The 25,382-nt window shown below is 45.8% G+C and overlaps 1 protein-coding gene across 2 annotated transcripts in view; it reads left to right on the top strand.

Moving 5' to 3' along the window:
* Window positions 1-25,382, top strand: part of MDGA2 (MAM domain containing glycosylphosphatidylinositol anchor 2) — a 192,767-nt gene that overhangs the window by 57,761 nt on the left and 109,624 nt on the right. The window contains exons 2-3 of one of the 2 annotated variants that reach the window (XM_021536048.2): window positions 3,283-3,422; window positions 21,236-21,410. In XM_021536048.2, the coding sequence (XP_021391723.1) occupies window positions 3,283-3,422; window positions 21,236-21,410 (315 nt within the window). Of the gene's footprint in view, window positions 1-3,282; window positions 3,423-21,235; window positions 21,411-25,382 lie in introns of those variants that run through there. The other variant, XM_021536049.2, reaches the window with a different exon arrangement.

Here is a 25,382-nt window from a genome sequence, read left to right as displayed (position 1 = left end):
CACCGAGTGTTGGTGCTGCTGTTCTACTCGGAAAAATAATCATTGTCAGGAATTAACAGATTATTTCTGGGTTAGTGTGACACATGGCCCTGATTCCTAACAAAAGACATTCCTGTCCTTCCAGGACTTTCATGGGAAGAGCCACCTGTGTCTTGTATGGGGCAAGGGAGTCACGGAATCCCAGAAGGGTTTGGATTGGAATGGATCTTAACCTTAGTTCCAGCCCTGCCATGGGCTGGGACAGCTTCCAGTATCCCAGGTTGTTCCAAGCACCTTTATTCCATCATTGCATTGGACTTGGAGAATTGGGAATGCTTTTCCCTGGAGCAGGGGTGTGTTGGTCTTTGTTAAACCTTCTGGAAAAGTGAAGAGGGAAAGTTCCTGCGGCTTTGGAACTTGGGATGTGGTGGCTGGAAGAGCAGAGCTTGCTGGAGGCTTTGCTGGAATGATGGCTTCAAACTGAGTGTGGGGTTGGAAGGGATATTGGGAAGGAATTCCTGGCTGGGAGGGTGGGGACACTCTGGAATAGAATTCCCAGGGAAGCTGTGTCTGCCCCTGAATCTCTGGAAGTGTCCAAGGCCAGGTTGGATGGCGCTTGGAGCAGCCTGGGATAGTGGAATGTGCTGGGATAGTGGAACGAGATGGGATTTATGGTCCTTCCAACCCAAACTATTCCATGTTTCTATGGAGGAAGTATCCATTCCCTGATGTTCCTCTGTCTCTTCTGCCTCTTTGGCTCGAGCCTCATTTTCTCCAGGCTGTGGAGAGCCTGGCTCGTGGAATTCTTGGCAGGTTTGGATCAGTCCCAGGCCTTCACGTCAGAATTCCATGATGGGCTGTGTCCACAGGGAGCTGTGTGTGAGCTGGAACAGGAATGCCACGGTGAGGGGTGTCTGAAGGGATGCCAGAGCTCTGCATCCCGGGAATTCCATGTGGCTCTTAGCAGAGGAATTGCAGAATGATCAGAGGAGCAGGGTTGGTGTGATGTGCAGCATGGAGACCTGGCAAAGCAGCCTTGGGAAGGGGATCCAGGCATTGCAAGGGGCTCGGGGAGAAGTTTTGAGGCTCTTCCATGGGGGTTGGGGTTGGGAGCTTGATGGCATCACATGGATGAACAGAAAGGATGGAATTCCAGGTGTTTAAATCCCTCAGAATTCCATTTTATCCTTTAGTTTCTGTGTGTTTATTTGGGTCTGTAAATCAGTTTCCTTCCCCAACCATCCACTCCCTGGAAATTGTCGTACTGTGAATTTCATGGTTCAGGAGCAAAATCGTGGAGCCAGGAATGTGCTTTGGAGTCTTGTGGAAACAGAGCAGGGGATTTATGGAGGTGTAATAACAGGAATGTCGTGGTTTCATTACACTTATGATGTGTAAATTTGAGTAATTCCTGTACTACAGATTGTACCAACAAGGAAATTAAAGCAAGGTTCTGCCTGAACTTAACTCCTGCTCCAAATCCTGATCCCGCTGACAGGATTTGGAAAGGAAGCAGAAGCATCAGTGCCACTGTTTCTCCTGCTTAATTTTCCTGCTTTAATTAAGTCTTTTCATTTGCATAACGAGTGTGATAATGCATTTAGGAAGATATAGAATAAAAACAATAATGCTAAGTTCATTTTGGAAATGGAAACAAAAAAATTGGAATGCAAGCTGCGGGTGCTGAAGGTTTCACCCAGAGGATTGCCAGGGATTAATAAAACCATGGAAATTTCTTGTGGTGCTGAGTATGTGCTGAGTAAATGAAGAGTAACTGTGTGGGGGAGATGCTCAGTGCTGGTTCCAGGGCTGGGGTGGCCTGGGATGGGCTTGGTTGGTTGGATCATGGAGCTGAAAATGCCAGGGTAGGTTCAGTTCCCTTAAGAGCTGGAGTCAATCCTTGTGGCTTTTCCAACTCTGAACATCCTGTGATCCTGTGATCCGTGTGGTTCTCATCCCATTTCTCTCCCAGCCTTGCAGCGCCCCTATTCAGCCCCAGGAGTGGGGTTGTTTGGGATGGGCTCGGAGCTGAAAATGCCAAGGCTGCATTTGATTCCCTCAAGAGCTGGACTTGATCCTTTTGGGATTCTTCCAACTTGGAACATCCCGTAATTTGGTGATCCATGTGATTCTCATCCTGTTTCTCTGCTGTCCTTGCAGCCCCCCAGCTCAGGGCCAGCCCCAGGAGTGGCGTGGTCTGGGATGGGATCAGTCAGTTGGATCTTGGAGCTGAGAATGCCAAGGTCGTGTTTGATTTCCTTAAGATTTGGACTTGATCCCTGTGGAATTCTTCCAACTTGGAACATCCAGTAATTTGGATGGTGATCCATGTGATTCTGATTCTCATCCTGTTTTTCTGCTGGCTTTGCAGCCCCCCAGCTCAGGGCCAGGAGTGGCGTGGTCTGGGATGGGCTCAGTTGGTTGGATCATGGATTTGAGAATGCCGAAGTCACATTTGATTTCCTTGACATTGGACTTGATCCTTGTGAATTTTTTCCAACACAAAACATCCAATTATCCCACGATCCATGGTATTATCCTGTTTCTCTGCTGGCGTTGCAGCCCCAGGAGTGGGGTGGTCTGGGATGGGATCGGTCGGTTGGATCTTGGAGCTGAGAATGCCAAGGTCGTGTTTGATTTCCTTAAGAGTTGGATTTGATCCCTGTGGAATTCTTCCAACTAGGAACATCCCGTAATTTGGTGATCCATGTGATTCTCATCCTGTTTCTCTGATGGCTTTGCAGCCCTCCAGTTCAGAGCCAGCCCCAGGAGTGGCGTGGTCTGGGATGGGCTCAGTTGGTTGGATCATGGATTTGAGAATGCCGAAGTCACATTTGATTTCCTTGACATTGGACTTGATCCTTGTGAATTTTTTCCAACACAAAACATCCAATTATCCCATGATCCATGGTATTATCCTGTTTCTCTGCTGGCGTTGCAGCCCCAGGAGTGGGGTGGTTTGGGATGGGATCGGTTGGTTGACTCTTGAGAATGCCAAGGTCGTGTTTGATTTCCTTAAGAGTTGGACTTGATCCTTGTGGGATTCTTCCAACTTGGAACATGAAGTAATTTGGATGGTGATCCATGTGATTCTCATCCTGTTTCTCTGCTGGCCTTGCAGCCCCAGGAGTGCGGTGGTTTGGGATGGACTCGGTCGGTTGGATCTTGGAGCTGAGAATGCCAAGGTCGTGTTTGATTTCCTTAAGATTTGGACTTGATCCCTGTGGGATTCTTCCAACTTGGAACATCCAGTAATTTGGTGATCCATGTGATTCTCATCCCATTTTTCTGCTGGCCTTGCAGCTCCCCCCACGGTGCGGATCGTGCACTCGGGCCTGGCCTGCAACATCGAGGAGGAGCGCTACTCCGAGCGGGTCTACACCATCCGCGAGGGAGAGACCCTGGAGCTCACCTGCCTGGTCACCGGCCACCCCCGGCCACAGGTGAGCCCCTGCCCACCACACCTGTCCCCACCACACCTGTCCCCACCACACCTGTCCCCACCACACTTTGACCCTCCACAATTGGGTTCACCTTCATCTCAGAGCGTGTGCGGCGGGCAGGATCCATCGGCATCCAGGTGGGGCATCCATCCCGGCTGTTGGGTGGGTGTTGGGTGGTCCAGAGGAACATCAACAGCAGGAATGTTGGTGTGGTTTCTTGGAAAATCTAGTGTTAAAGTCAGCAATATTGTGCTTTAGAACCCTGGTGTGCTTGAGTTTGAGTTCCAAGGAGGTTGGTAAAGGAGAAGGAAAACAATTGTATGGATGACAATTGTTGGATGAAAATCCCTAAAGTTGTCCTGTTGTCTGGGATCTTCACAGCCCAGTCCTCAGAAATCCAGCTGGAAGACAGAAGAGCTGGAGCAGGGAGCCCAAGGGCTTGGGAAAGTCTCCCTGTTTGCCTGGATCAGCAATGTCATGGAACCCTCAGTGTTGCAGCTGGATAAACCAGAATTACCTGGGAATAAATCAGATTTTTCCAGGCCTAACCTTATTTTAACAAGCTCAAGATTTTTGGCAACTCCTGCTGCACGTCCCTGGTGTGTCCCCTTTTGGCCAGGTCCTCGTTAATCAGTTATTTTTAATTAGGATAATCACCAGGGATTTTCTTTCCAAGGAGATGAATTTAACCCTTTGCTGTTGGAATTGCAAGGGACAGGAAGAACTGGGAGCAGGGAATTCTCTGGGAGACCTTCAGTGTGAGCTCCTCCAGGAAGGAGGAGTTTGCTGTTTCTCTGCTGTTTATTCCATGATTGTTCCCAATTTAAGGAGAAGATTTAAAGCTGAAGTAGTGGAAGTTTATTCTGCGCTGGTTTAGGGCCAGTATTTCCAGTATTCCAATTTTTTCCTGATTTTTCCACAGGATGCTCTCAGATTTTTTGCTGCAAATTGCATGGAAATTGTTTTCCAGCTGCTGTTTGATCAGATGCTGGGGAATGAGGTTATAAAATATGGAACTGTGCATTCCAAGAATGCTTTCACACTTCCACGTTTACTCAAATTTTCCAATTTTTCTTGGTGTGGAAACTCTTTTTGGTTTAAATGCTGGAAGAATTAAACAACCCTGGACTGGGAGTTTGTAAAATCACAGAAATGTGGAATGGTTTGGGTTGGATAGGAAATTAAAAATCAACTGGTGCTAACTCCTGCCATGGGTGGGGATATTTTCCACTCCAAGCCTTGAACATTCCCAGGGATTTCTAATCTGTAGGATTTGAGGCTGCCCGTGATGGGTCTGGGAGGAGAAATGAATTAATGAGAAAAAATTCCATTTTTTTCCCCTTCTCTGCTGTCACTCCTCCTTCCTCCTTTACTAAAGCACACATTTATGCCTTTTTTGTCTTTCCAACATTTGTTCCTTTAACTTTGGGATCAATGGATGTCGTTCTTCGGCATCTGATGACTCGGGGATGTCTCTGATCTGCTCCGAGTCACCTTTGCAGTGACTCCACTCTGGGGGGCCTCCCTTTGATCTTCAGATTTATCAAACCTTACCATTTTTTCAGTTCTCTTTGCTGCCTTTTCCACCACATGCCCCAAAATTTTCCCTGGGATTAATTCCAGGCAGGAAAATTCCTGTGTTCAGAGTGGTGGTTGCACTTTCCAATTGCTGGAAATTTTCTGGAATTTCTCCTCTAAATTTTCATGGAGTCTTCTCTGCATCAATGAGGTTTTTGGGAGGAATAATGTAAGGATGTGGGAATTATCAGAAAGAAGGAGAATTAAAAATAATTGCTCTGTTTATCAAAAATTCACCTCACTCCTAATTTAATATAAGACTCTGAGCATCCCAACACATCCTTGAATGCCTGCTTTTTATCCATGGAGTGATTTTGAAATATTCCATGTGATTAGTATTTTTTATTCCCGATTTCCCACCTTCTCACACTTAGCTTTGGAATGCATCATTAGTTGCCATAGAAATAATTTTTCTGGCTGGAATTTTTAAAACACTTTATCCCCACTCAGGTGAGGTAAATGCAGCTCTTTTTTTCCATAAATTGCGGCTGTCAGGAGAGGTTGGTTTGATTTTTGGATAAAATCCTGCAAAGTTTGGAGCAGGATCACCCTGGCGACCTGTCCTTTTTCCAGATTTTATCCAGGATCCAGGGGCTGGGCTGTCCCTGCTCTCCAGCTCCAAAGGGTTGTGCCAGGATATCCAAAGGCCACTTATCCCTGGACACAAATGAGGGATTTCCTGGATTGAGTAGCTAAGAGGTGATATTTTATCCACTGGTGACAATCTCCTGCCAAGCCTTGAGGAATGTCATTTTTCCTGATTTTCCTTGGGAATTCTCACCTGTGCTGGCAGGTCCAGTCATTAGAAACAAAACCTGTGACTTTCCAAAGTGAGGAGTGACATTTGGATCATGGGGAGCAGAAGGAGAAGCATCTGATGAGCAGAGATTGGCTGAACTTTTGTGTCCCTGCTTTTCCACTGAAGGATGAACGGGAAATTCCTGACAGGAGGGTGTATCCAGGATTTTTTTCCCAAGTAACGACAGGAAATGGCCTCAAATTGGGCCAGGGGAGGTTTATGTTGGAGATTAGGAAAAATTTACTGGAAAAGGTTGCCCTGGAAAAGAGGCAGTGGTGGAGTCGTCATCCCTGAAGGGATTTAAAATCCCTGTGGATGTGGCACTTGGGGACATGGGTGGTCTTGGCAGTGCTGGGATTTGATCTCGGATGGCTTTTCCAATCTCAGTGATTCCAGGAGTTTCTAAAGACCTTGTTTGTCACTCCAACCTCCCCCTCCTTGGAGTCTGCCTTCCCCTGGCTGTGATTTTTCCAGCGGTTCCCCTCCATGTGCTGTCCCACGTCTGGTGACATTATCCCGGTGGGAGTGGCACATTCCAAGCGGCAAAATGTGCGGAGTTGAGAGGGGACAGTGTCCAAATCCTCCCCCAGCCCCTCCCTGTGCTGCAGGGTGACCTCTGGCCCTCCCAGCATGTCCCTCCCTCTCCCAGGTGCTGCCTCCCCACTCTTGTCCCCTGTCATTCCCGAGGCTCGGGAAGGAGCAGCTGCCAGTGCCACGCGTCATTCCAACCATCTGGAAGCTGCACACTCGGGGATTTTTTTCCTGTTTTGAAGTTGCAACACATCTTAACGAGATCCCACCTCCCCCTCACATCCTCCTGCCACCCTTCTTCCAGGCAGGGCCATCGGAGCACATCCCTTTCTCTTGGAAAAATCCAGGAGTGCTCACGGTGCTGGTGGGGTGTGAAGAACGTGTCGGATCCACGGCTTTCCCGGGAAGCAAAGCAGGGGAGGATCTGCTTTTAGGAGCCCTGGAATTTCTCCCTGCCTCTGCTTGGTTGTGTTTTCTTCCCACTTGTAGGAGTCGGGTGCTGTGCTGATGCCACTGAGGCAGCAGGAGCTGCTCCCCTTGGAGCTGCCAGGAGATCCCGGCGGATTCCCGGGACTGCGAGCCCAGAGCAGAGCCAGGGAAATGCTGCTCCAGGGGGCTGTGGGCCTGGAAAAACACATCCTGCCTGCTGGGAATTGGGGTGGCCAGAGGAGGGGACCAAAGTGACAGAGAACAGGGAATGGGTAGTTTGGAGGGGGCCTTGAAGCTCATAAAGCTCATATTTATATATAAATATATAAATATAAATATATATATTTATAAATATGGAATTAGTGGAATCATGGAATGGTTTGGATGGGAAGGACCTTAAAGCCCATCCAGTGCTGCGCCCTGTCATGGACAGGGACATGTCCCACTCTCCCAGGCTGCTCCAGCCTGGCCTTGGGCATTTCCAGGGATCCAGGGGCAGCCACAGCTTCTCTGGGAATTCCAGCCCAGCACCTCACCTCCCTCCCAGCCAGGAATTCCTTCCCAATGTCCCAGCTAAACGAATTCCCTGTCAATTTAAAGCCATTCCCCATTATCCTGTCACTCATAAACTCCTTGGAAAGCACCGAGCTCTCCCATGAACAGACCCAGGTAACTGTGGCACGTTATAAAAACCCCTTAATTATTTCAAATGCATCCCCCTAATTACTCCCTGTGATTAGTGGAGCCTCCTCCGACACTGCAGAACAGGATCCTGCCTTCTCTGTATTAATGCCTGGAAAGGAAAAATTCCTATTCCCTGGCACTCCATCCATTAGAATATTGTAAATGCAGCTGAACCTGGTGGGAAGAAATGCTGAGGTCTGACTCCAGTTCAGAAGGCTGAATGATTTCTTTATTATAACTATGCTATAATACATTAATATACTATTGAAAGGAGATACTGAAACTACAAACCTACTTTTTCTAACTACCAAATCTAACTCCCAACTCATGACCCTCTCTGAGTCCAGCCCCAGGTGGGTTGGGTTGGATTGGATTGGATTGGATTGGATTGGATTGGATTGGATTGGATTGGATTGGGTTGGATTGGCCACCAGGCTCAAACAATCCTCACCAGAATCCAACCAAGCATCACCCCAGGGAAACAATTCTCCAAACACATTCCACGTGGGAAAACAAGGAGCAGAAATAGAAATTGTTTTCTCTTTCTTCTCTCTGTGCTCCTCTATGAAAAAAATCCTGAAAGAAAGAAAAATGTACCTACCACATTAGAACAGAAAAAGCAGCATTCCCAAAAAACCCACAACAAACCCCCCACGTTCTGTTCTCTTTGATCAGCTGCTAGTGAGACACAAAAGGCTCCATTGAGGCACAGTGGGTGCCACGTTTTTGATATTAATTTATAAGAATTCTTATCAAGTGCCGATGCAGCCTCGGGAAGGGGGATGGGGGTCCCTCACACGGGAGCAGCTGTTTTCCCACCCCCTCCACAGCTCCTTGGAGCAGTAATTGGAGCCGTGTTAGAAAAATTGATGCTGATTCCATCTGACACTCCTCAGTTCACGGGAAGACTTTACAAATGTTCACTGAGCACCTGACAAAACCCAGCCTGACTCATGACTAAATTAGCCTGGATTTTATGCTGGAAAAAAACCTTTTCCTAAATGTTTGACTCGGTGAAGCTCCCGTTTAGCAAGGAAAAATATTTCCATCCTGCTCCGGCATGGAAAGCATTCTGTGGTGAAGCTTCACATGACGTTTGTGCTGCTCGGAGGAGTGGATTTGATGTTTTCTCCCCTGAGTGCAGCACCTGAATTCACACTTCTGCAGAGCTCCGCAGGGCTCCGAGCCTGCCCTGCCCTGTCTGCTGGGAGGAAGGAGCAGGAATTGTGCCAAAATTCCAGGGCAGGAATCACAGCATCCACAGCACGGGACTCCTGGAGCTGCACCAGGATCTTTGGGAATGAGCCACTGGTGCCTCTGAGCTCATCCTGAGCTCTGCATAGCCTTTAATGTCCCTTCCATCCCAAACCATTCCATGATTCCAATGGTTTGCAAGCTGATAAAAGGAATTAACTCCTCACTTGTTTTATCCTGAATAATCGGAGCAGTTCATGCCAGGTTTCCTGTTTCCAGGTGGCCGCTGTCTCTCCGCAAGGAATGTGTTTGCAGGTTCCTAAAAAGGGCTTGGAAGTGCTGAGGGAAAGATGTCAAATCCAGATAAAAAGAGGTGCAATCCAAAGAGGTTAGATCCAGAAAAAAGCAGCATCAGGGAAGGGAATTTTGGGTTTCAATCCCATTCCCTCAGCTGGGAATATTGAGCCTGGACTTGTTACGGCCTCAGCAATCATTGGAATGAACCTGGAGGGAATCTCATGGAGCTGGGAATGACATCAGGGTTGGGGAGGGGCACCAGAGCAGTTTCATTTTGACATTTGGGCAGCTTAAATGTGCCAGAAATCCCATATGGAAAATTCCCAGTGCCCACAGAGCAGGACTCTCCTATTATTATAAGGAAAAAAATTCCATTTTTCCTGAAATATGGGCACTTGTCCTCTGAATATTTTCCATCTGTTTTCTCCCCTCCCAAAGCTCTGCAGTGTTTTGTTTTCCCTTTGTGCTGTCAGCTTTTATTTCCCTGTTTCTGACGGGCTCAGGAAGGGCTGGAGCAGCAGCTCTGGGATAACGCACCAGGAGCTGCTTTTCCATGGGCACGTGGAGAAACATTCCTGTCTCCTGGCACAGGGATGGGGGTGGTTCTGGAATAAAGGCTGGAGCTGGGAGGTCTGGCTGGGTTTGATGAGTACGTGGATAATGTGGTAACCAGGGAAACCAGCAGCTGATGCAGATCAGCCGGTGCTGGTGGCTTTGGAAGGAGATCTCCCAAGGAAACGCTTGGGAGGCTTTTTCTGGAGGAAACCAGGAATTGTTCCCATTGCTGTGGAAGGAATGTTGTCCATGAAATCCCACCTGCAGAGCTGCCTCCAGCTCTGAGCCCAGCATCAGGAGGATGTGGAGCTGCTGGAGTGATCCAGAGGAATTCATGGAGCTGCTCCAAGCACTGGAGTCCCTCTGGAGCCAGGCTGGGAGAGCTGGGAATGTTCCCCTGGAGAGGAGAAGCTCCAGGGAGAGCTCAGAGCCCCTGGCAGGGCCTGGAGGGGCTCCAGGAGAGCTGGAGAGGGACTGGGGACAAGGATGGAGGGACAGGACCCAGGGAATGGCTCCCACTGCCAGAGGGCAGGGATGGGTGGGAGATTGGGAATTGGGAATTCCTGGCTGGGCTGGAATTGCCAGAGCAGCTGTGGCTGCCCCTGGATCCCTGGCAGTGCCCAGGGCCAGGTTGGACATTGGGACACCCTGGGACAGTGGGAGGTGTCCCTGCCATGGATGGATTTAAGGTCCTTCCCAAGCCAAACCATTCCAGGATTCTGTGATCCCATGAATTCCTAAGGCTCTGGAGTTTGTTGCTTTTAAATTTTAGCGGAGAAATTCTGCTCCCAAAACCTCGTCCAGCTCAGGTGTCTGGTGGGGAGAACTGGAGCCAACCGGGATGTTCCTGCTTGGATGGCAGAAGGACCCCTTGTGATCCTTCTGGGATGTTTCAATCTCCGTGCTGACGTTTCCATGGAGAACATCTCCTCCTGGATTGAGCTCTCCTCCCTCCTCTGGCAGCTGGGAATTATTTGGGAAGCTCCAGGTGGATTTTGCTGCCTTTCACCTGAACACTTGGATGCTGCAATGGAGTTCATCAGGCTGGAAAATCTTTATCCAGGAATATTTATATTCCCAATGAAGATTTGTTCCCAAATATCACTTTTTAAAACTTCCCCTCTACTCCTCCCAAATTTTTGGGCAGCTCAGACACTTAATTTTTAATTTATTTTAATTGTTTTTGGCTTTTAAAAATAGACTTCTAAAAAAACCCAAGAACCCTGAACTAGAAGAGCAGAAGTTGAACTTGAAATAAATCCAAATATTTAATTTGGGTCAATATTTAAACGTAATATTTAAAAGTAAAGGGATAATATTTAGAAATAATTTTTTAAAAATCCCTATTTTCGCTCTGTCCCAATTAAATTATTCTATGCCAGGTGTTTGTTCTAGTGCTGTCCTACAGGCCCCTGGCACAGATGTTAAAATAAAACAAACTATAACTAAATATTGAGTTTTCAGATAAATGTGGTTTTCTCAGAGGGGCTAAGCATCCAAGGAGTTTTAAAATCCTTTTTTAGGATGTGACAGCATCTCCAAAGAACAATTTCTGTGATGTTTTTCTCTTTTTCTGTATTATTTTTCTTCCTGAAATACAGTGATATTAGAATTAGAAAAATTAAATATTTCCAGTTAATTCCTAATTTCTTTACAGAAAAATCTCACTGCTGTTCTGTTCTCTCTTTTCCTGTATTATTTTTCTTCCTCAAATCAAGTGAATTTTAGAGTTAAAATATTTCAAGATAATTCTTCATTTCTTTTTCAAGAAAAAATTTGCTGTGCTTGTCCCTCTTTCCTGAATTTTCCTCCTTTTTGATAATTTTAAATTTCTTTTTACAGAAAAATCTTGCTGTGCTTGGTCCCACTTTCCTGAATTTTTCTCCTTTTTGATAATTTTTAATTTCTTTTTACAGAAAAATCCTGCTGCATTTGAGGACTCTTTCCTTAATTTTCACATTAGGGTATTAGACATGAAAAATTAAATATTTCAAAATAATTTATTTTTCCAGGAAAATTTTGCTGTACTTTCTCGAGTTTTCCTTATTTTTGAGTAGTTTTTCTCCTTTTCTTCCAACGGAATGACCTCGTTATCATTTTGATCAATAATATCAAATTTCTAAATAATTCCAGCGCCATTCTGGGTTTAATCCTGGATCCTCCTGCAGATTTCGTGATTCAAGGAGATAAAAATAACGAGTGGGATTTTACCCCCCCTTCCCATATGCCTGTCAATCAAAATGATAAAGATATTTCTGACTCGCAGGCTTTAATGGTGTAATTAGGGCTAATTACATGTTCCAATGATTACACATATGAACGCTAATTACATAATTGCAGACAATTATGCTAATTAGGTAAATACATCGTTAAGGAGAAAGCGTTGGCAAAATCCAGGGGATTTGCACCAGAGCCAAAGAAAGTGGAATTACAATAAAGGAGAAATAATCCTGCAAGTTTGGGAAATCCAGGAGACGTTCCCATGTGTGGGATTGGAGTGGTTTGGGTTGGGATGGTGGTGCTGGGAAAAGCCTTCAGCTGTTCTGGAATCATGGAATGGTTTTGGGGAGGAACCTTCAACTTCTACAGAATCCTGGAATGGTTTGGGTTGGGATGGTGGCACTGGGAAAAGCCTTCAGCTGTTCTGGAATCATGGAATGGTTTTGGGGAGGAGCCTTCAACTTCTACAGAATCATGGAATGGTTTAGATTGGAATGGCGGTGCTGGGAAAAGCCTTCAGCTGTTCTGGAATCATGGAATGGAGTAGTGGGAGGAACCTTCAGCTTCTACAGAATCCTGGAATGGTTTGGGTTGGGATGGTGGTGTTGGGAAAAGCCTTCAGGTCTTTTGGAATCATGGAATGGTGTAGTGGGAGAAGCCTTCAACTTCTTCAGAATCCTGGAATGGTTTGGGTTGGAATGGTGTTGTTAGGAAGAGTCTTTGAGAGCTGTGGAATGTTGGAACGGCTCAGGTTGGAATGGTGTAGCTGGGAAGAGCCTTTGAGTGCTGTGGAATCATGGAATGGATGGGCTGGGTTCCCAACAACACCATTCCATGAATGGTTTGTGTTGGAGTGCTGTGGTTGGGAAAAGCCTTAGAGTGCTGTGGGAACGAAATCCAGGGAATTTGCACCAGAGCCAAAGAAAGATGAATTATAATAAAAGAGAAAAAATCCTTCAAGTCTGAAAAATCTAGGAGCCATTCCCATGTACAGGATTGGAATGGTTTGGATTGGAATGGTGTAGTTGGGAAGAGCCTTTGAGTGCTATGGAATCTTGGAATGGTTTATGGTGTTGGGAAGAGCCTTCCACTGCTCCAGAATCATGGACCGGTTTGGGTTGGAATGATGTTGTTGGGAAGAGCCTTTAAGTGCTGTGGAATCATGGAATGGATGGGTTGGTCTCCCAACAACACCATTCCATGAATGGATGGGCTGGATTGGTGAGATTAGGAAAAGCCTTTAAGTGCTATGGAATCTTGGGATGATTTGGGTTGGAATGGTGTTGTTGGGAAGAGACACCAGCTGTTGTGGAATCTTGGAATGGTTTGGGCTGGGAGAACCTCAAATCCCACTCAGAGCCACCCCTGCCATGGCAGGGACACCTCCACTGCCCCAGGGTGTCCAGCCTGGCCTTGGGCACTGCCAGGGATCCAGGGGCAGCCACAGCTGCTCTGGCAATTCCAGCCCAGCCAGGAATTCCCAATTCCCAATCTCCCACCCATCCCTGCCCTCTGGCAGTGGGAGCCATTCCCTGTGTCCTGTCCCTCCTGTCCCTCAGGCAGTTACGGGTTAGTGGCTGTCCCCTTTTCCTGGTGCTGTTTTGTCTGGTTTTAAACATTCCCTGACTTTTAGTTCTCATCCCTTCCCTTTGGAAATTCCCATTTTTGCTTCCCATTGTGCTGATTCCCTTCACCCCGCCTTTCCAAACCCTTAATCCCAGCCCTTAGTCCTGGTTTTATTCCTAGCTGCAAGCTGATCCAGGTTTTTTGTTTTTTTTACTTTACATCTCCTTGCAATTCTCCTGAAATGTGGGAAGCGTTCCCAGATTCCGTTCCTTGGCACTCGTGGGAGTCGTTGGAAGGTGTGCCAGGAACGCTCCACAAGACATGAATGATGCTATTTGGGATCACTGGAGTTTGCCGAGTTTTTCTTTCACTGGAATTGGAAACGAGCTGGAGTCTCAGCCAGTGGGATGCCAACACCTTTCCAATCCCTTTTCCCAGAACAAAGGAATTGCCAGGATCTTTTAAAGCCATGCCAGGTTTGGGGAAGGAGAGATTTGAGCCTTTTCCAGTATTTTTAAACATTGTTTGAGGTGTTTTCCTGCCTGGGGAGACTGCCAGTTTATCCTCTGGAAAAAAAGGGAAAATTGGTGCTCACAGAGGAAAAAACATGGAAACATTGAGTCAAAATCTTCATAATTTCCATCCTGACTGATTCCACACATTCCTTGTCCTGTCTCCAACACCTGGAGTATGCAGGCAGGATGTGCTCAGGCAGATATTTTGGAATTGCCTGATGGAAAAGTTGCATCCAATGACTGGGATAAGAAAGTATGGATGGATTAAATTCCCACCAAGCAATAATCTCCTTTTTGGAATGTGTTTAGATCCCAGAATTTTGTGTCATTGCATTTTTTAATACTTTGTGACCATCAGGACGTTGTCATTTGAGAGTAAAATGGGATTTTTTAAGGAAAAATCCCATACAAATAACCATGTTCAGCTGATCAATCTGATTCCTGATTCTAAGGAATATTATGTATGGAATGTCTGATTTTTTAAGGAATCAGGGAATTTTTTCAGGATCTGTGACTCGTTCTCAGCAGCAGCTGCTCCTGCCTGGCCTTTGCTGTCGATGCCTTTCCTTCCAAGCTGGGCTGCCAAATCCCTCTTAGTGAGATTCCCACCCTTTACCCATTTTCCTCTGCTCCCCCTTCCCAGTTCTCTCACTTTTCCAGCAAAATCAAATGTCAGCTCCTTTCTTTGTCACCACAGCTGAACCCAGTGGAACTCAGACTCTCACTCCCATTTTGGGATCAGCGAGAGCAGCGGGAGGAATTGGGATCCTAAGGGAGGAAAATATGGCACAGCTGATTGGGATCACAGGGAGATTTAGGGTTTGGATCTCTGACAGATTTAGGATTTGGTCACTGGGAGATTTAAATTTTGGATCTTTGAGATTTAGGGTTTGGATCACTGGGAGATTTAAGGTTTGGATCACCGGGAGATTTAGGGTTTGGATCTTTGAGATTTAGGGTTTGGATCTTTGGGAGATTTAGGGTTTGGATCTTTGAGATTTAGGGTTTGAATCTCTGGGAGATTTAGGGTTTGGTTCACTGGGAGATTTAGGGTTTGGATCTCTGAGATTTAGGGTTTGGATCTCTGGAAGATTTAGGGTTTGGATCACTGGGAAACTTAGTGTTTGATTCATTGAAATTAATGGTTTGTATTACTGACAAATTTAGGGTTTGGATAACTGAGATTTGGGATTTAGTTCAGAAAATTTCCTGGAAATGAGGGTGGGATTAATTTCCAGTCTCTCCAGGATATTCTGGAAATACCAACAATCTCTGATGTGAACATAAACTGGGATTCATGAACTCCCAATATTTAGGGATTTTCCTGGAGTTTCTTCCTCTGCTGCTGGCACTGACTGAAGGACAGCACGATTTTCTGGATGACTTTTTATGGAGTTTTACAAATGGGAACAGGTTTAATCAAACAGGTTGATATTGGTCTGCAGGGAATCAATAACCTTGGTGATGTTCCAGAGCAGGACGTGGTGGGAACAGAGCCCCTTAGACCTGGCCTCCACTGAGCTGGATTTAGTCTTGTCTAGAAGAAGCTTCCCAAAAACCAGCCTGGCTTCCTGTGGAATCTGCCATGGAGGAGGGTGGGAATGTTGTGTCGGCCTGGTGGAGAAAAAAATTAGGGATGGGTGAAACTTTGGAGACTGTGCTTGGCACTGGTGGGACCCCATCTGAAATCTTGGGGTCAGTTGGGGTCATTCATGACAAGAAGGACATGGAGGGGCTGGAGCATGTCCAGAGTGTGGAACAGAGCTGGGAAGGGAATGGAGAGTTCCTGAGGGAGCTGGGAAGGGAATGGAGAGTTCCTGAGGAGCTGGGAAGGGGCTGGAGAGTTCCTGAGGAGCTGGGAAGGGGCTGGAGAGTTCCTGAGGAGCTGGGAAGGGAATGGAGAGTTCCTGAGGAGCTGGGAAGGGGCTGGAGAGTTCCTGAGGAGCTGGGAAGGGGCTGAGCCTGGAGCAAAGGAGGCTCAGGGGACCTTGTGGCTCTCACAGCTCCTGCCAGGAGGGGACAGCCGGGGGGTCGGGCTCTGCTCCAGGAACAGGGACAGGAGCAGAGGGAACGGCCTCAGGCTGGGCAGGGCAGGCTCAGGGTGGGCACAGCAGGAATTTCCCCATGGAAAGGGGGCTCAGGGATTGGCACTGCCCAGGGAGGTTTGGAGTGCCCATCCCTGGAGGTGTCCCAGGAATTCCTGGAGGTGGCACTCAGAGCTCTGGGCTGGGGACAAGGTGGGCATCGGGCACAGCTGGGACTCTGGTCTTGGAGCTCTTTTCCAACCTCAGTGATTCCATTGTGATTTGATTGGATATTCAGGGAAATTTCTTCCCCTGAAAGGGTTCCCCCTCCCTGGCACAGGTGCAGGGTGGAATCCCCATGCCTGAGGGATTTGAAATCCATGTGGATGTGGCACCTGGGGACACAGGGCAGTGGTGGCCTTTGCTGTGCCATGTTGGACTTCATGATCTGGGAGGACTTTTCCAACCTTCACGATTCTGTGAAATTATGAGGGACAGGAATCTCCTGGAAACCAATTTGGGGTTTTTGATGGAGGGCTTGGTTGGTTTTGTTTGGGGTTTTTATTTGGGTTCCTTTATTTATGACGCTTTCCAGCCCCAAATCTTCTTGTCAGCCCCAAAATCCCTCCCCTAACGAGTGTGACAGGTAATGGAGTCAAGATTTTTATTGCTGGAAGCTTAGAGAAGAAACATTTCCTGGTGTGGAGCTCAGCTGAGTCGTTGTCATCTCTGACAGCTTTTTGGGAACTCTGTGAAGCTGCTTCCGTGTTTTTTACTCCTTCAAGGGGAGTAAAATCAGTGGAGATGGGGAGAAGGAAAAGCAGAAACAACACTTGAAATTGTTGTTTTAAGAGGAAAAAAAAGTCTCAATTTGAACTGCCTGGGTTTCACCATGGCTCTGTCATTTTGAACCATGATTCTGCTCCGAGGAGTGAATTTGAAGTGGAAAAAAATCCGTTTAAGGCATTTTCCCCTCTTTGTTTAGACTCCAGTGTTTGAATTTAATGGTACAAACACATTTTGATGCCTTTTTACCCTTGAGGGAAACAAATCCCTTTTGGAACAGGGAGCTGCCGGCTCCTGATTCCCCAGTCCTGCTTGGGATGGGAGGGAGCAGCTCCGAAGATTTCCATCCTCCAAACATCCCATTCCCAAAGTGGGTGAAGGCATCACCTCAGGCTGGGGTAACAGCTTGGGGTAAACTGGGATCTCAGAGCTTGTCCAGGGAGCACCAGGGAGGCAAATTCCTGGGAAAACTTGGAATACTCAATGATTTTTAGGGAAAAATTGGGATTTACACCTTTGGACACTGAGGGTGGTGCATTGGTGGCTGTTGGATGGTGGAAATCCCAAACCTGGGAATGGTTTCATGGAGCTGATCCTGGAGCTGAGGAGATTTCCAGTCCGTGGGGACATGCTAAAACTTCCAGCATTCCCAGAAAAATCCTTTGGAAATGCTGACTCTGATTTAATGGAACATCATGGGTTGAAGATGTTTTGCATGAACATTTGGGGCTGAGCAAATGGGAAGTGATTCCTGATCCATTTTGTTACTTCCTTAACTTTGCCTTTTAGATTGGGAATTGACCCACAATGGGTTTCTGCTCCCCCCTGGGTGTTTTAAATCTGCTGATGATTATTCCCTGATTTTTTCCTGGGATACTGTGCTGTTGCTGAGCTTATTCCTTGCTTTGCTGAGGAAATCTTTGTTATTTTAATGAGTTCTGTGGTTTTTCTCCAAACCTTTGCTTGATATTCCACATCTTCCCGAGGTTACACCCCTCAGAGAGGGGCCCTTTCCTTGGGAATTAATCCAAGGGAATTGTAGAAGGTTTAGATGGGGGGAATGGGAAATTCCAACTCTGATTATTTTCTGGTTTATGGAACAAAAATGAATTTTGTTAGCTCACTGAGAATTCAGAGCAGTGCTGGACATGGAGCAGCAGGGCTCATCACGGAGCACTGGGGAACAGTGGGATCACCTCCTCATTCCCAGTTCTTTCCATGGAATCCCAGAATGGGTTGGAAGGGATGTTAAAAACCATCTTATTCCAAGTCACCCCTGGATGGGCAGGGACACCTCCCACTGTCCCAGGTGCTCCAGCCCCAGTGTCCAGCCTGGCCTTGGGCACTGCCAGGGATCCAGGGGCAGCCACAGCTGCTCTGGCAATTCCAGCCCAGCCAGGAATTCCCAATTCCCAATCTGCCACCCATCCCTGCCCTCTGGCAGTGGGAGCCATTCCCTGGGTCCTGTCCCTCCATCCCTTGTCCCCAGTCCCTCTCCAGCTCTCCTGGAGCCCCTCCAGGCCCTGCCAGGGGCTCTGAGCTCTCCTGGAGCTTCTCCTCTCCAGGGGAACATTCCCAATTATCCTGTTTCCCTAGCAGAGGTGCATTTTTGAGCAATTTTGGCTCCTGGGAGGTAACATTCCTGGAATTGCCTCATCCTTGGATCTAATTCCCTTCTTTCCAGCTCTCCCAGTGCCCATCCTTCTGTGTTTTAGCTTTTTCCCATGGAACAGCTCCTAAACCCCCTCTTTTCTTTTCCCCAAATATGTGAAGATTTGATCGATTCCTGAACCTTGGTGGCAAAATAGCAACTTCTTCTGTCCCTGTGGAAAAAAAAAAATAGGATTTAGAAAGGTCCACAAGGGAAATAAGAGTCTGGATTTGGATTTTATGGAGTTCTCATCCCCAGGCTTTATTTTGTGCCAGTTTGGAAGCTCAAAATGACAAAATATGTTGCATTTATTTGCTTTTAAGGAATTCCAGGGAATTCCCAGTCATTGAAGTTATGAGGATGTGTTTGTGAATCCAGGGGTTTGACGTGGAATTCCAGCATTGGAAAGCCTCCATAAAGAGGAATAATTAGGAATTCCAATGGAGCTTTGTCTGCTTCTTTCTGCCCTTAAATTATTTATTATTTATTAATCTTGATTATGAAGGTGAATTTTTAAAAATTTAATTAAAGTTGCTGAATAAAAAAACAGGGAAAATTTTTAAAATATTGAAAACTTGGAGGTGTTCAGATAATTTCCTCAAATTCCTGGGATAATTTAGGTAGATACCAGTCCAGAATTTCCCACCATGAAGGTTCAAATAATTCTGAAAACAGCTCAGTGAAATTCCTGACATCATCTCCCAGGTAATGCTGAAAAAGTAATTTTCCATCCATGCAGGATAGAAAATCCATCATTCTTCAGTCGGATATTGATAGAAAAAATGTTTATGGATTATTCAGGATTAAAGTATTAATTTTTTGGAAGCAGGGACACATCTGAAAGTCCTAAGGAACAACATTGGGATCAAACTAATCCAAATTAATCAAAGATTAATTGCTGCAATTAATCATTGGCCAGGTTATTCCAAGGTTTTTTGTGAGAAAATTTGTGAGTGTTTCTCTAAATCCTACTTTTCCTTAAAAAAAAAAAAAAACAAAACAAAACAACAACAACAAAAAAACCATATCCTACTGACCAGGACAAAGGAATTTTATCCATTTATTATTTTTATCCATTTTTTCACTGAAGTTTTACCAATTTACCCAAGAATGAAATATTTTTTTTCCCTCAAGATCCACTAATTAAAGGACTTTTAAATTATTCAGAAATTCCTTAAAATCCTTTTATTTTTTCCATCAATATTTGGACTTTCAGCCTTGAAGTGTAAGGAAAGTTTCCTCTGCAATTCCAAAGCCAAATACCAAATTTTTGGGATTCAGAACTTTTGGATATTTGCCTGATTTTTCCGAGTTTGGATGCCAATGTGTAAAATTTGAATTCAAATGTGAAGGAACGGATCTTTTAATTTGATTTTATTTAATTGATTTTATTTATTTTTGAAGGCATCCCCAGATTCCAGTTTCAGGATTACTCTGGAATCTTTGGGAATAAAGTGAAAAAAACCACTGAAATTCTTCCGTAGGCGTTGTAGCTTTGTGGGTTTGCTGCTGACTTTTTCCATAATTTTCCAGAGTTTTTCTCTGCTGGAAAATAAAAGGAAATCTCATTTTCCCAATGTGTTACAACAACCGAGCTGGAAAAGAGCAATTTCCTTGGGATCCTTGGCACAGAATCCGGATGCTCCTGTCCTGCCTCTTCACAGCTCCTGTCACTGCTGGCTTTTCCTTGGGTCAGGAAAAAAATTGTGCTTTCCCTGGGAAAAAAGGAAGTGTTGGAATGTGCAATTCCAAGGACATGAGTCGGCCCCTAAGGCAATGTATCCTCTGGAAATGGGAGACCATTCTCCGTGATTGGAATCACAGAATCCTGGAATGGTTTGGGATGAAAAGGACCTTAAATCCCATCCCACTGCAGCCCCTATCCCATTCCATCTTCCACTGTCCCAGCTGCTCCAGCCCCAGTGTCCAACCTGGCCTTGGGATCCAGGGGCAGCCCCAGCTGCTCTGGCAATTCCAGCCCAGCCAGGAATTCCCAATTCCCAATCTCCCACCCATCCCTGCCCTCTGGCACTGGGAGCCATTCCCTGGCTCCTGTCCCTCCATCCCTTCTCCCCAGTCCCTCTCCAGCTCTCCTGGAGAACTGAAGCGTGGAGCACCCTGGTACAGTGGGAGGTGTCCATGGGTTGGAATCAGATGGGATTTAAGGTCCTTTCCCACCTAAACCATTCCGTGATTCTGTGATTACAATGATAAAAAAAAACATCAGGAAAAAGAAAATGGAAATATGAATTAATTTATCCTCCCAGACCCATCACAGGCAGCCTCAAATCCCACAGATCAGAAATCCCTGGGAATGTTCAAGGCTTGGAGCAACCTGGGATAGTGGGAGTTTAAAGAACCTGGAACAGGATCTTTAAACTCCTCCAACCCAAAGCATTCCATGACTCCATGAAATGCAACTTCTCAGGGACTCCTGGATGAAGTGTTTGTTCCCATGAGCTGTTGAGTTTCTTGGGAATTTCCAAGTCATCCAAGGTGAAATCCCAGTGCCACTCACACAAATCCTATGGTTTGGCACTGAATTTTAGGCTGTTCCCATTTTCTAGGCCTAAAGTTTTTGAGGGCATCCCCAGATTCCAGTTTCAGGAATACTCTGGAATCTTCAGGAATAATCTTCCTGGGTTTTGGTGCTGAGTTTCAGACTCTGCCGATTTTCCAGAGTAATCCTGGATTTCTGTGCTAAGTTTTAGACTCTGCCCATTTTCTAGACCTAAAGTAATCCTGAATTTTGGTGCTGAGTTTCAGACTCTGTCCATTTTCCAGAGTCGTCGTAATCCTGGATTTTGATGCTGAATTTTAGAGTGCCAATTTTCCAGACCTAAAGATAATCCTGGGATTTGGAGACGAGGTTTTGACTGCGCCCATTTTCCAGACCTAAAGTAATCCTGGATATTTGTGCCGAGTTTTAGACTGTGCCCATTTTCCAGATCTAAATGTAATCCTGGTTTTTGGTGCTTGCTCAGATCAGGTGGACCAAAACAGCAGGAAGTGCCTCTGACAGATTCCAAGATTCCAGTGTCTTCAACGAAACCCTGAGGATTTCCAACATCCAGAGACACCAGGGAGGCCGCTACTACTGCAAGGCTGAGAACGGCCTGGGCTCCCCAGCCATCAAATCCATCCGAGTGGACGTGTACTGTGAGTAAATCCTTGGAATTCTGCCTTCGGTCCTTTAGGAATGCCTTAAAATATCTGCTGTTCCCAAGAAACATTGGGCTCCTCGTGAATCCCGATTTTCATGGTGGATGCCGCGGGCTCGCGGAGTTTTTACGGTCGGAAGAATGTGAAAGGTTGGGATTGCAGGGAAAAATGTGGATTATTTGGATTGTGGTGAAGGATGTGAAGGGCTGGAATTGCAGGGAAGACTGTGAAGGATTGGGATTGCAGGAAAAAAATGTGAAGGATTTGGATTGGAGTGAAAATATGAAAGTTGGGATCGGGGTGAAAAACGTGAACGACGGATTGTGGTGAAAAACATGATGGATTTGGATTGCCAGGGCAATGGGAAGGATTGGGATTGGAGTGAAAAATATGAAGGGTTGGGATTGCAGGGAAAAACAGAAAAGATTTGGATTGTAGTGAGAAATGTAAAGGAATGGGATTGCAGTGAAACATCTGGAGGATTTTATTTGGAGTGAAAAATATGAAGGGTTTGGATTTCAGTGAAAAATTTGAAGGGTTGGGATTGTGGCAAAATATGAAGGCTGAGGATTGTGGTAAAGGATGTGGAGGATTGGGACTGTGGTGCAAAATATGAAGGATTTGGATTGCAGTGAAAAATCTGAAGGATTGGGAATGAAGGGAAAAGGTGATGGATGTTAAAAATCAGAAGTATTTGGATTTCAGTGAAAAATATGAAAGATTTGAATTGCAGTGAAAAACAGGAAAGATTGGGATTGCAATGAGAAACACACAGGATTGGGATTGCAGGGAAAAGTGTGAAAGATTGGGATTGTGGTGGAAAATGTGAAGGGCTGGGATTGGATTGAAAATGTAAAGGACATGGATTGCAGGGAAAAGTCTGAAGGGTGTGGATTGCATGGAAAAAATGTCAAGGATTGGGAATGCAGGTAAAAGTGTGAAAGATTTGGATTGCAGGGAAAAATGTGAAGGGTTGGAATTGTGGTGAAAACCAAAGAATATTCACATTTCAGAGAGAATGTGAAGGATTGGAATTGGAGGGAAAAAACAGGAAAGACTGGGATTGTGGTGAGGAATACAAAGGATTGGGATTGCTTCAGGCCCTGCAAGGGGCTCTGGGGGCTCCCTGGAGCCTTTTCCATGTAAATATTCCCAATTCTCCCAAACTTTCCTCATTGGAGAAATGCTTGAACCCTTGGATCATCTCCACCACCCACTCTGCACTCCCTTGTTTATTATAAATGAAGACATAATCAACAATTTCTTTGTTTTCTCTATGCAAATATCCTTATTCTCCTTTTGGACCATCCAAAATCCAGAATGAGGCAGGGAGAGAGCAGTAGGGTCTCACCAGGAGCCCCTCCTTACTATTTACACCCAATTAATTCCGAATTTCCCTTTTAACAGGGATTTATTTAAACCTTTTAAGGAGCCGCTGGAAAATTTTTTCTAAGTAGAGATGGATGTGCTCTAAAACCAGACTTTCCTAACCCAGTTTGTTGTTCATTAATTCCACAAAATTAAGTTTCTGTCATTTAAGAAGTGGGGGAATGAGCATTAATTAGGTTTGGGATTATGAAACCAATAATTACTGACTTAAGACATTAATACTCCCAATTTGTAACAATTATTCCACATCGAGCACATCAGGTGGCCTTTGGCATCAATGCCTGTTTTTCCTGGCTTGGGAAATCCATTTTTCCTGCTTTATGTATGGAAAAATGATGCAGGTACAGAAGGAATTAATAACCCAAAATTACTGTTAAAAATCCCAGTCCCAGTGTCAGAGTGGATTTAAATCTTATTTATTCCACTTTTTTTTTGGTGGGGCTCCTGGTCCATCTGGATTTTCCAGCACAGTGGGGATCCAAAGTAAATTTGGGAAGAGCCTGATGGAAGTGGGATTAAAAATGCTTTAAATGTGTACTTGATTTGAGTGATTTAATGATAATTATCTGGAATTTTTAAATCAACTCTGCATTTTTCCATGAAATTTCATTTTAGAATTGACCACGCCGCAGGTTTAGCTTGACCTCTTGTGTCTCATGACTCTGTCTGCTTTTTAAGGTTGATTTTTTTCCTTTGCTGCTCTATTAAAAATCCATTTAATTACTTTTTTTTTTCTCCTAAAACCCATCGGATCATGGAGCTTTGAGGAACCCTCTCTCTGCCCAAGTTTTCCTGTTCAGCTGCTTCATTTTCCAAAAAAAATCAGTCTGGTTCTTCCATAAACTGCATTGGGTTTCCTTCCATTTCCAGCTATTTTTATTCCTTATATTTATATTCCCTGGAACCAAAAGAGCTCTTCTGTACTGATTTCCCTCATGAGGTGTTTACAGCCAAAAATAATCTATATATTATAAATATAATTTAAATTATTTATTATTAAATTTCATTTTTATTTAAAATTTAATTTTAAATAAATTTATTTAACTTAAAGGAAATTATTTTTTAACTTTAAAATTTTATAATTTATTTAAAATTATAATTATTAAATATACTTTTTGGAGAAATTCAATGTTTTGTGCTTGTTACGTCTTGTCCAGCAAACTCAGGTCCTGAGTTAATTTTCCAATATGGAAGAGTTTCTTATTGGATTTTTCTTTGCCCTTTAATTAATTCTTTTTCATTGCCCTTTAATGAATTCATTTTTGTTGTCTTTTAATTGATTAATGTTGCTTAAAAGCGCATTAAGAGACTGGGTTAGGATCCAGTCACTGATTCTGAGTGTGGGAGTAAATTAAATCCTTCCTGCACAGTGGTCCCAGAAATTCCCATTATTCCAGGACTTTTCCAGTGTTTCAGGCCATGCCTGGGGCAGTTTTGGGCCATTCCCTGGAGCTGGGAATCTCTACTGGGAATTCATGGATGTGCCTCGTTGTGTGTGAGTTTCTGACTCCTGGGAAAATCCACTGATCCTTTTCCATCTGTGCATGTGCCCAAAGAATCATGGAATCATGGAATGGTTTGGATTGGATCCTGAATCCCACCCAGGGCCACCCCTGCCATGGCAGGGACACCTCCACTGTCCCAGCTGCTCCAGCCTGGCCTTGGCACTGCAGGCCGGGTTTGGTCAGCGCTGGCATTCCAGGAAAGGAGCCAGACAAGGACAGGGAGGAGAGGAAAAGCTGGAGGGGCTGTTCTCCCACAGGGAATGTCTCTCCATGCTTCAGGACAGGAGATCCATGAGGAAAGATGAGTTTTCAGGAGGCACCAAAGGAAAAGGAGGGTGGGCAGTGTTTTAATCAGGAATTTCCATCTCTCCATCCACCACACAGAATTCCAAGCAAGGCAGGGACATCTCCCACTGTCCCAGGCTGATCCAGCCCCAGTGTCCAGCCTGGCCTTGGGCACTGCCAGGGATCCAGGGGCAGCCACAGCTGCTCTGGGAATTCCAGCCCAGCCAGGAATTCCCAATTCCCAATCTCCCACCCATCCCTGCCCTCTGGCAGTGGGAGCCATTCCTGGGTCCTGTCCCTCCATCCTTGTCCCCAGCCCCTCTCCAGCTCTCCTGGAGCCCCTCCAGGCCCTGCCAGGGGCTCTGAGCTCTCCCTGGAGCTTCTCCTCTCCAGGGGAACATTCCCAGCTCTCCCAGCCTGGATCCAGAGGTGCTCCAGCCCTCGGAGTAGTTCCTTGGATTCCTCTGGATCTCTCCAGCAGCTCCACGTTCTCCTGTTGGATCCAGGGCTGGAGCAGCTCTGCAGGTGGGGTCTCGCCTGGGCAGGGCAGAGGGGCAGAATCCCAGGCTGAGGGATCAGCCCAGGGCATAATTCCAGGTCATGTCCTGCCTCTGATCCCCCAACACTCCCAGTCCTTCTCCTCAGGGCTCCTCCCATCCCTATGGAAGTCCGCCATTGTCGTGGATGTGGTTGGTTGTTCTTTAGTGTTGAAATCCTGCCTGCTCCCTGGGGATTCCGGTGCTAATCCAGCCCCAGAAACGATGGGAATTGGCTCTGTTTGGTGTCCCTG

The sequence above is a fragment of the Lonchura striata genome, chromosome 6, assembly GCF_046129695.1.
Source record: "Lonchura striata isolate bLonStr1 chromosome 6, bLonStr1.mat, whole genome shotgun sequence".
NCBI lineage: Eukaryota > Metazoa > Chordata > Aves > Passeriformes > Estrildidae > Lonchura > Lonchura striata.
Note: the sequence above shows the minus strand (reverse complement) of the source record. Positions and strands in the feature narration are given on the sequence as shown.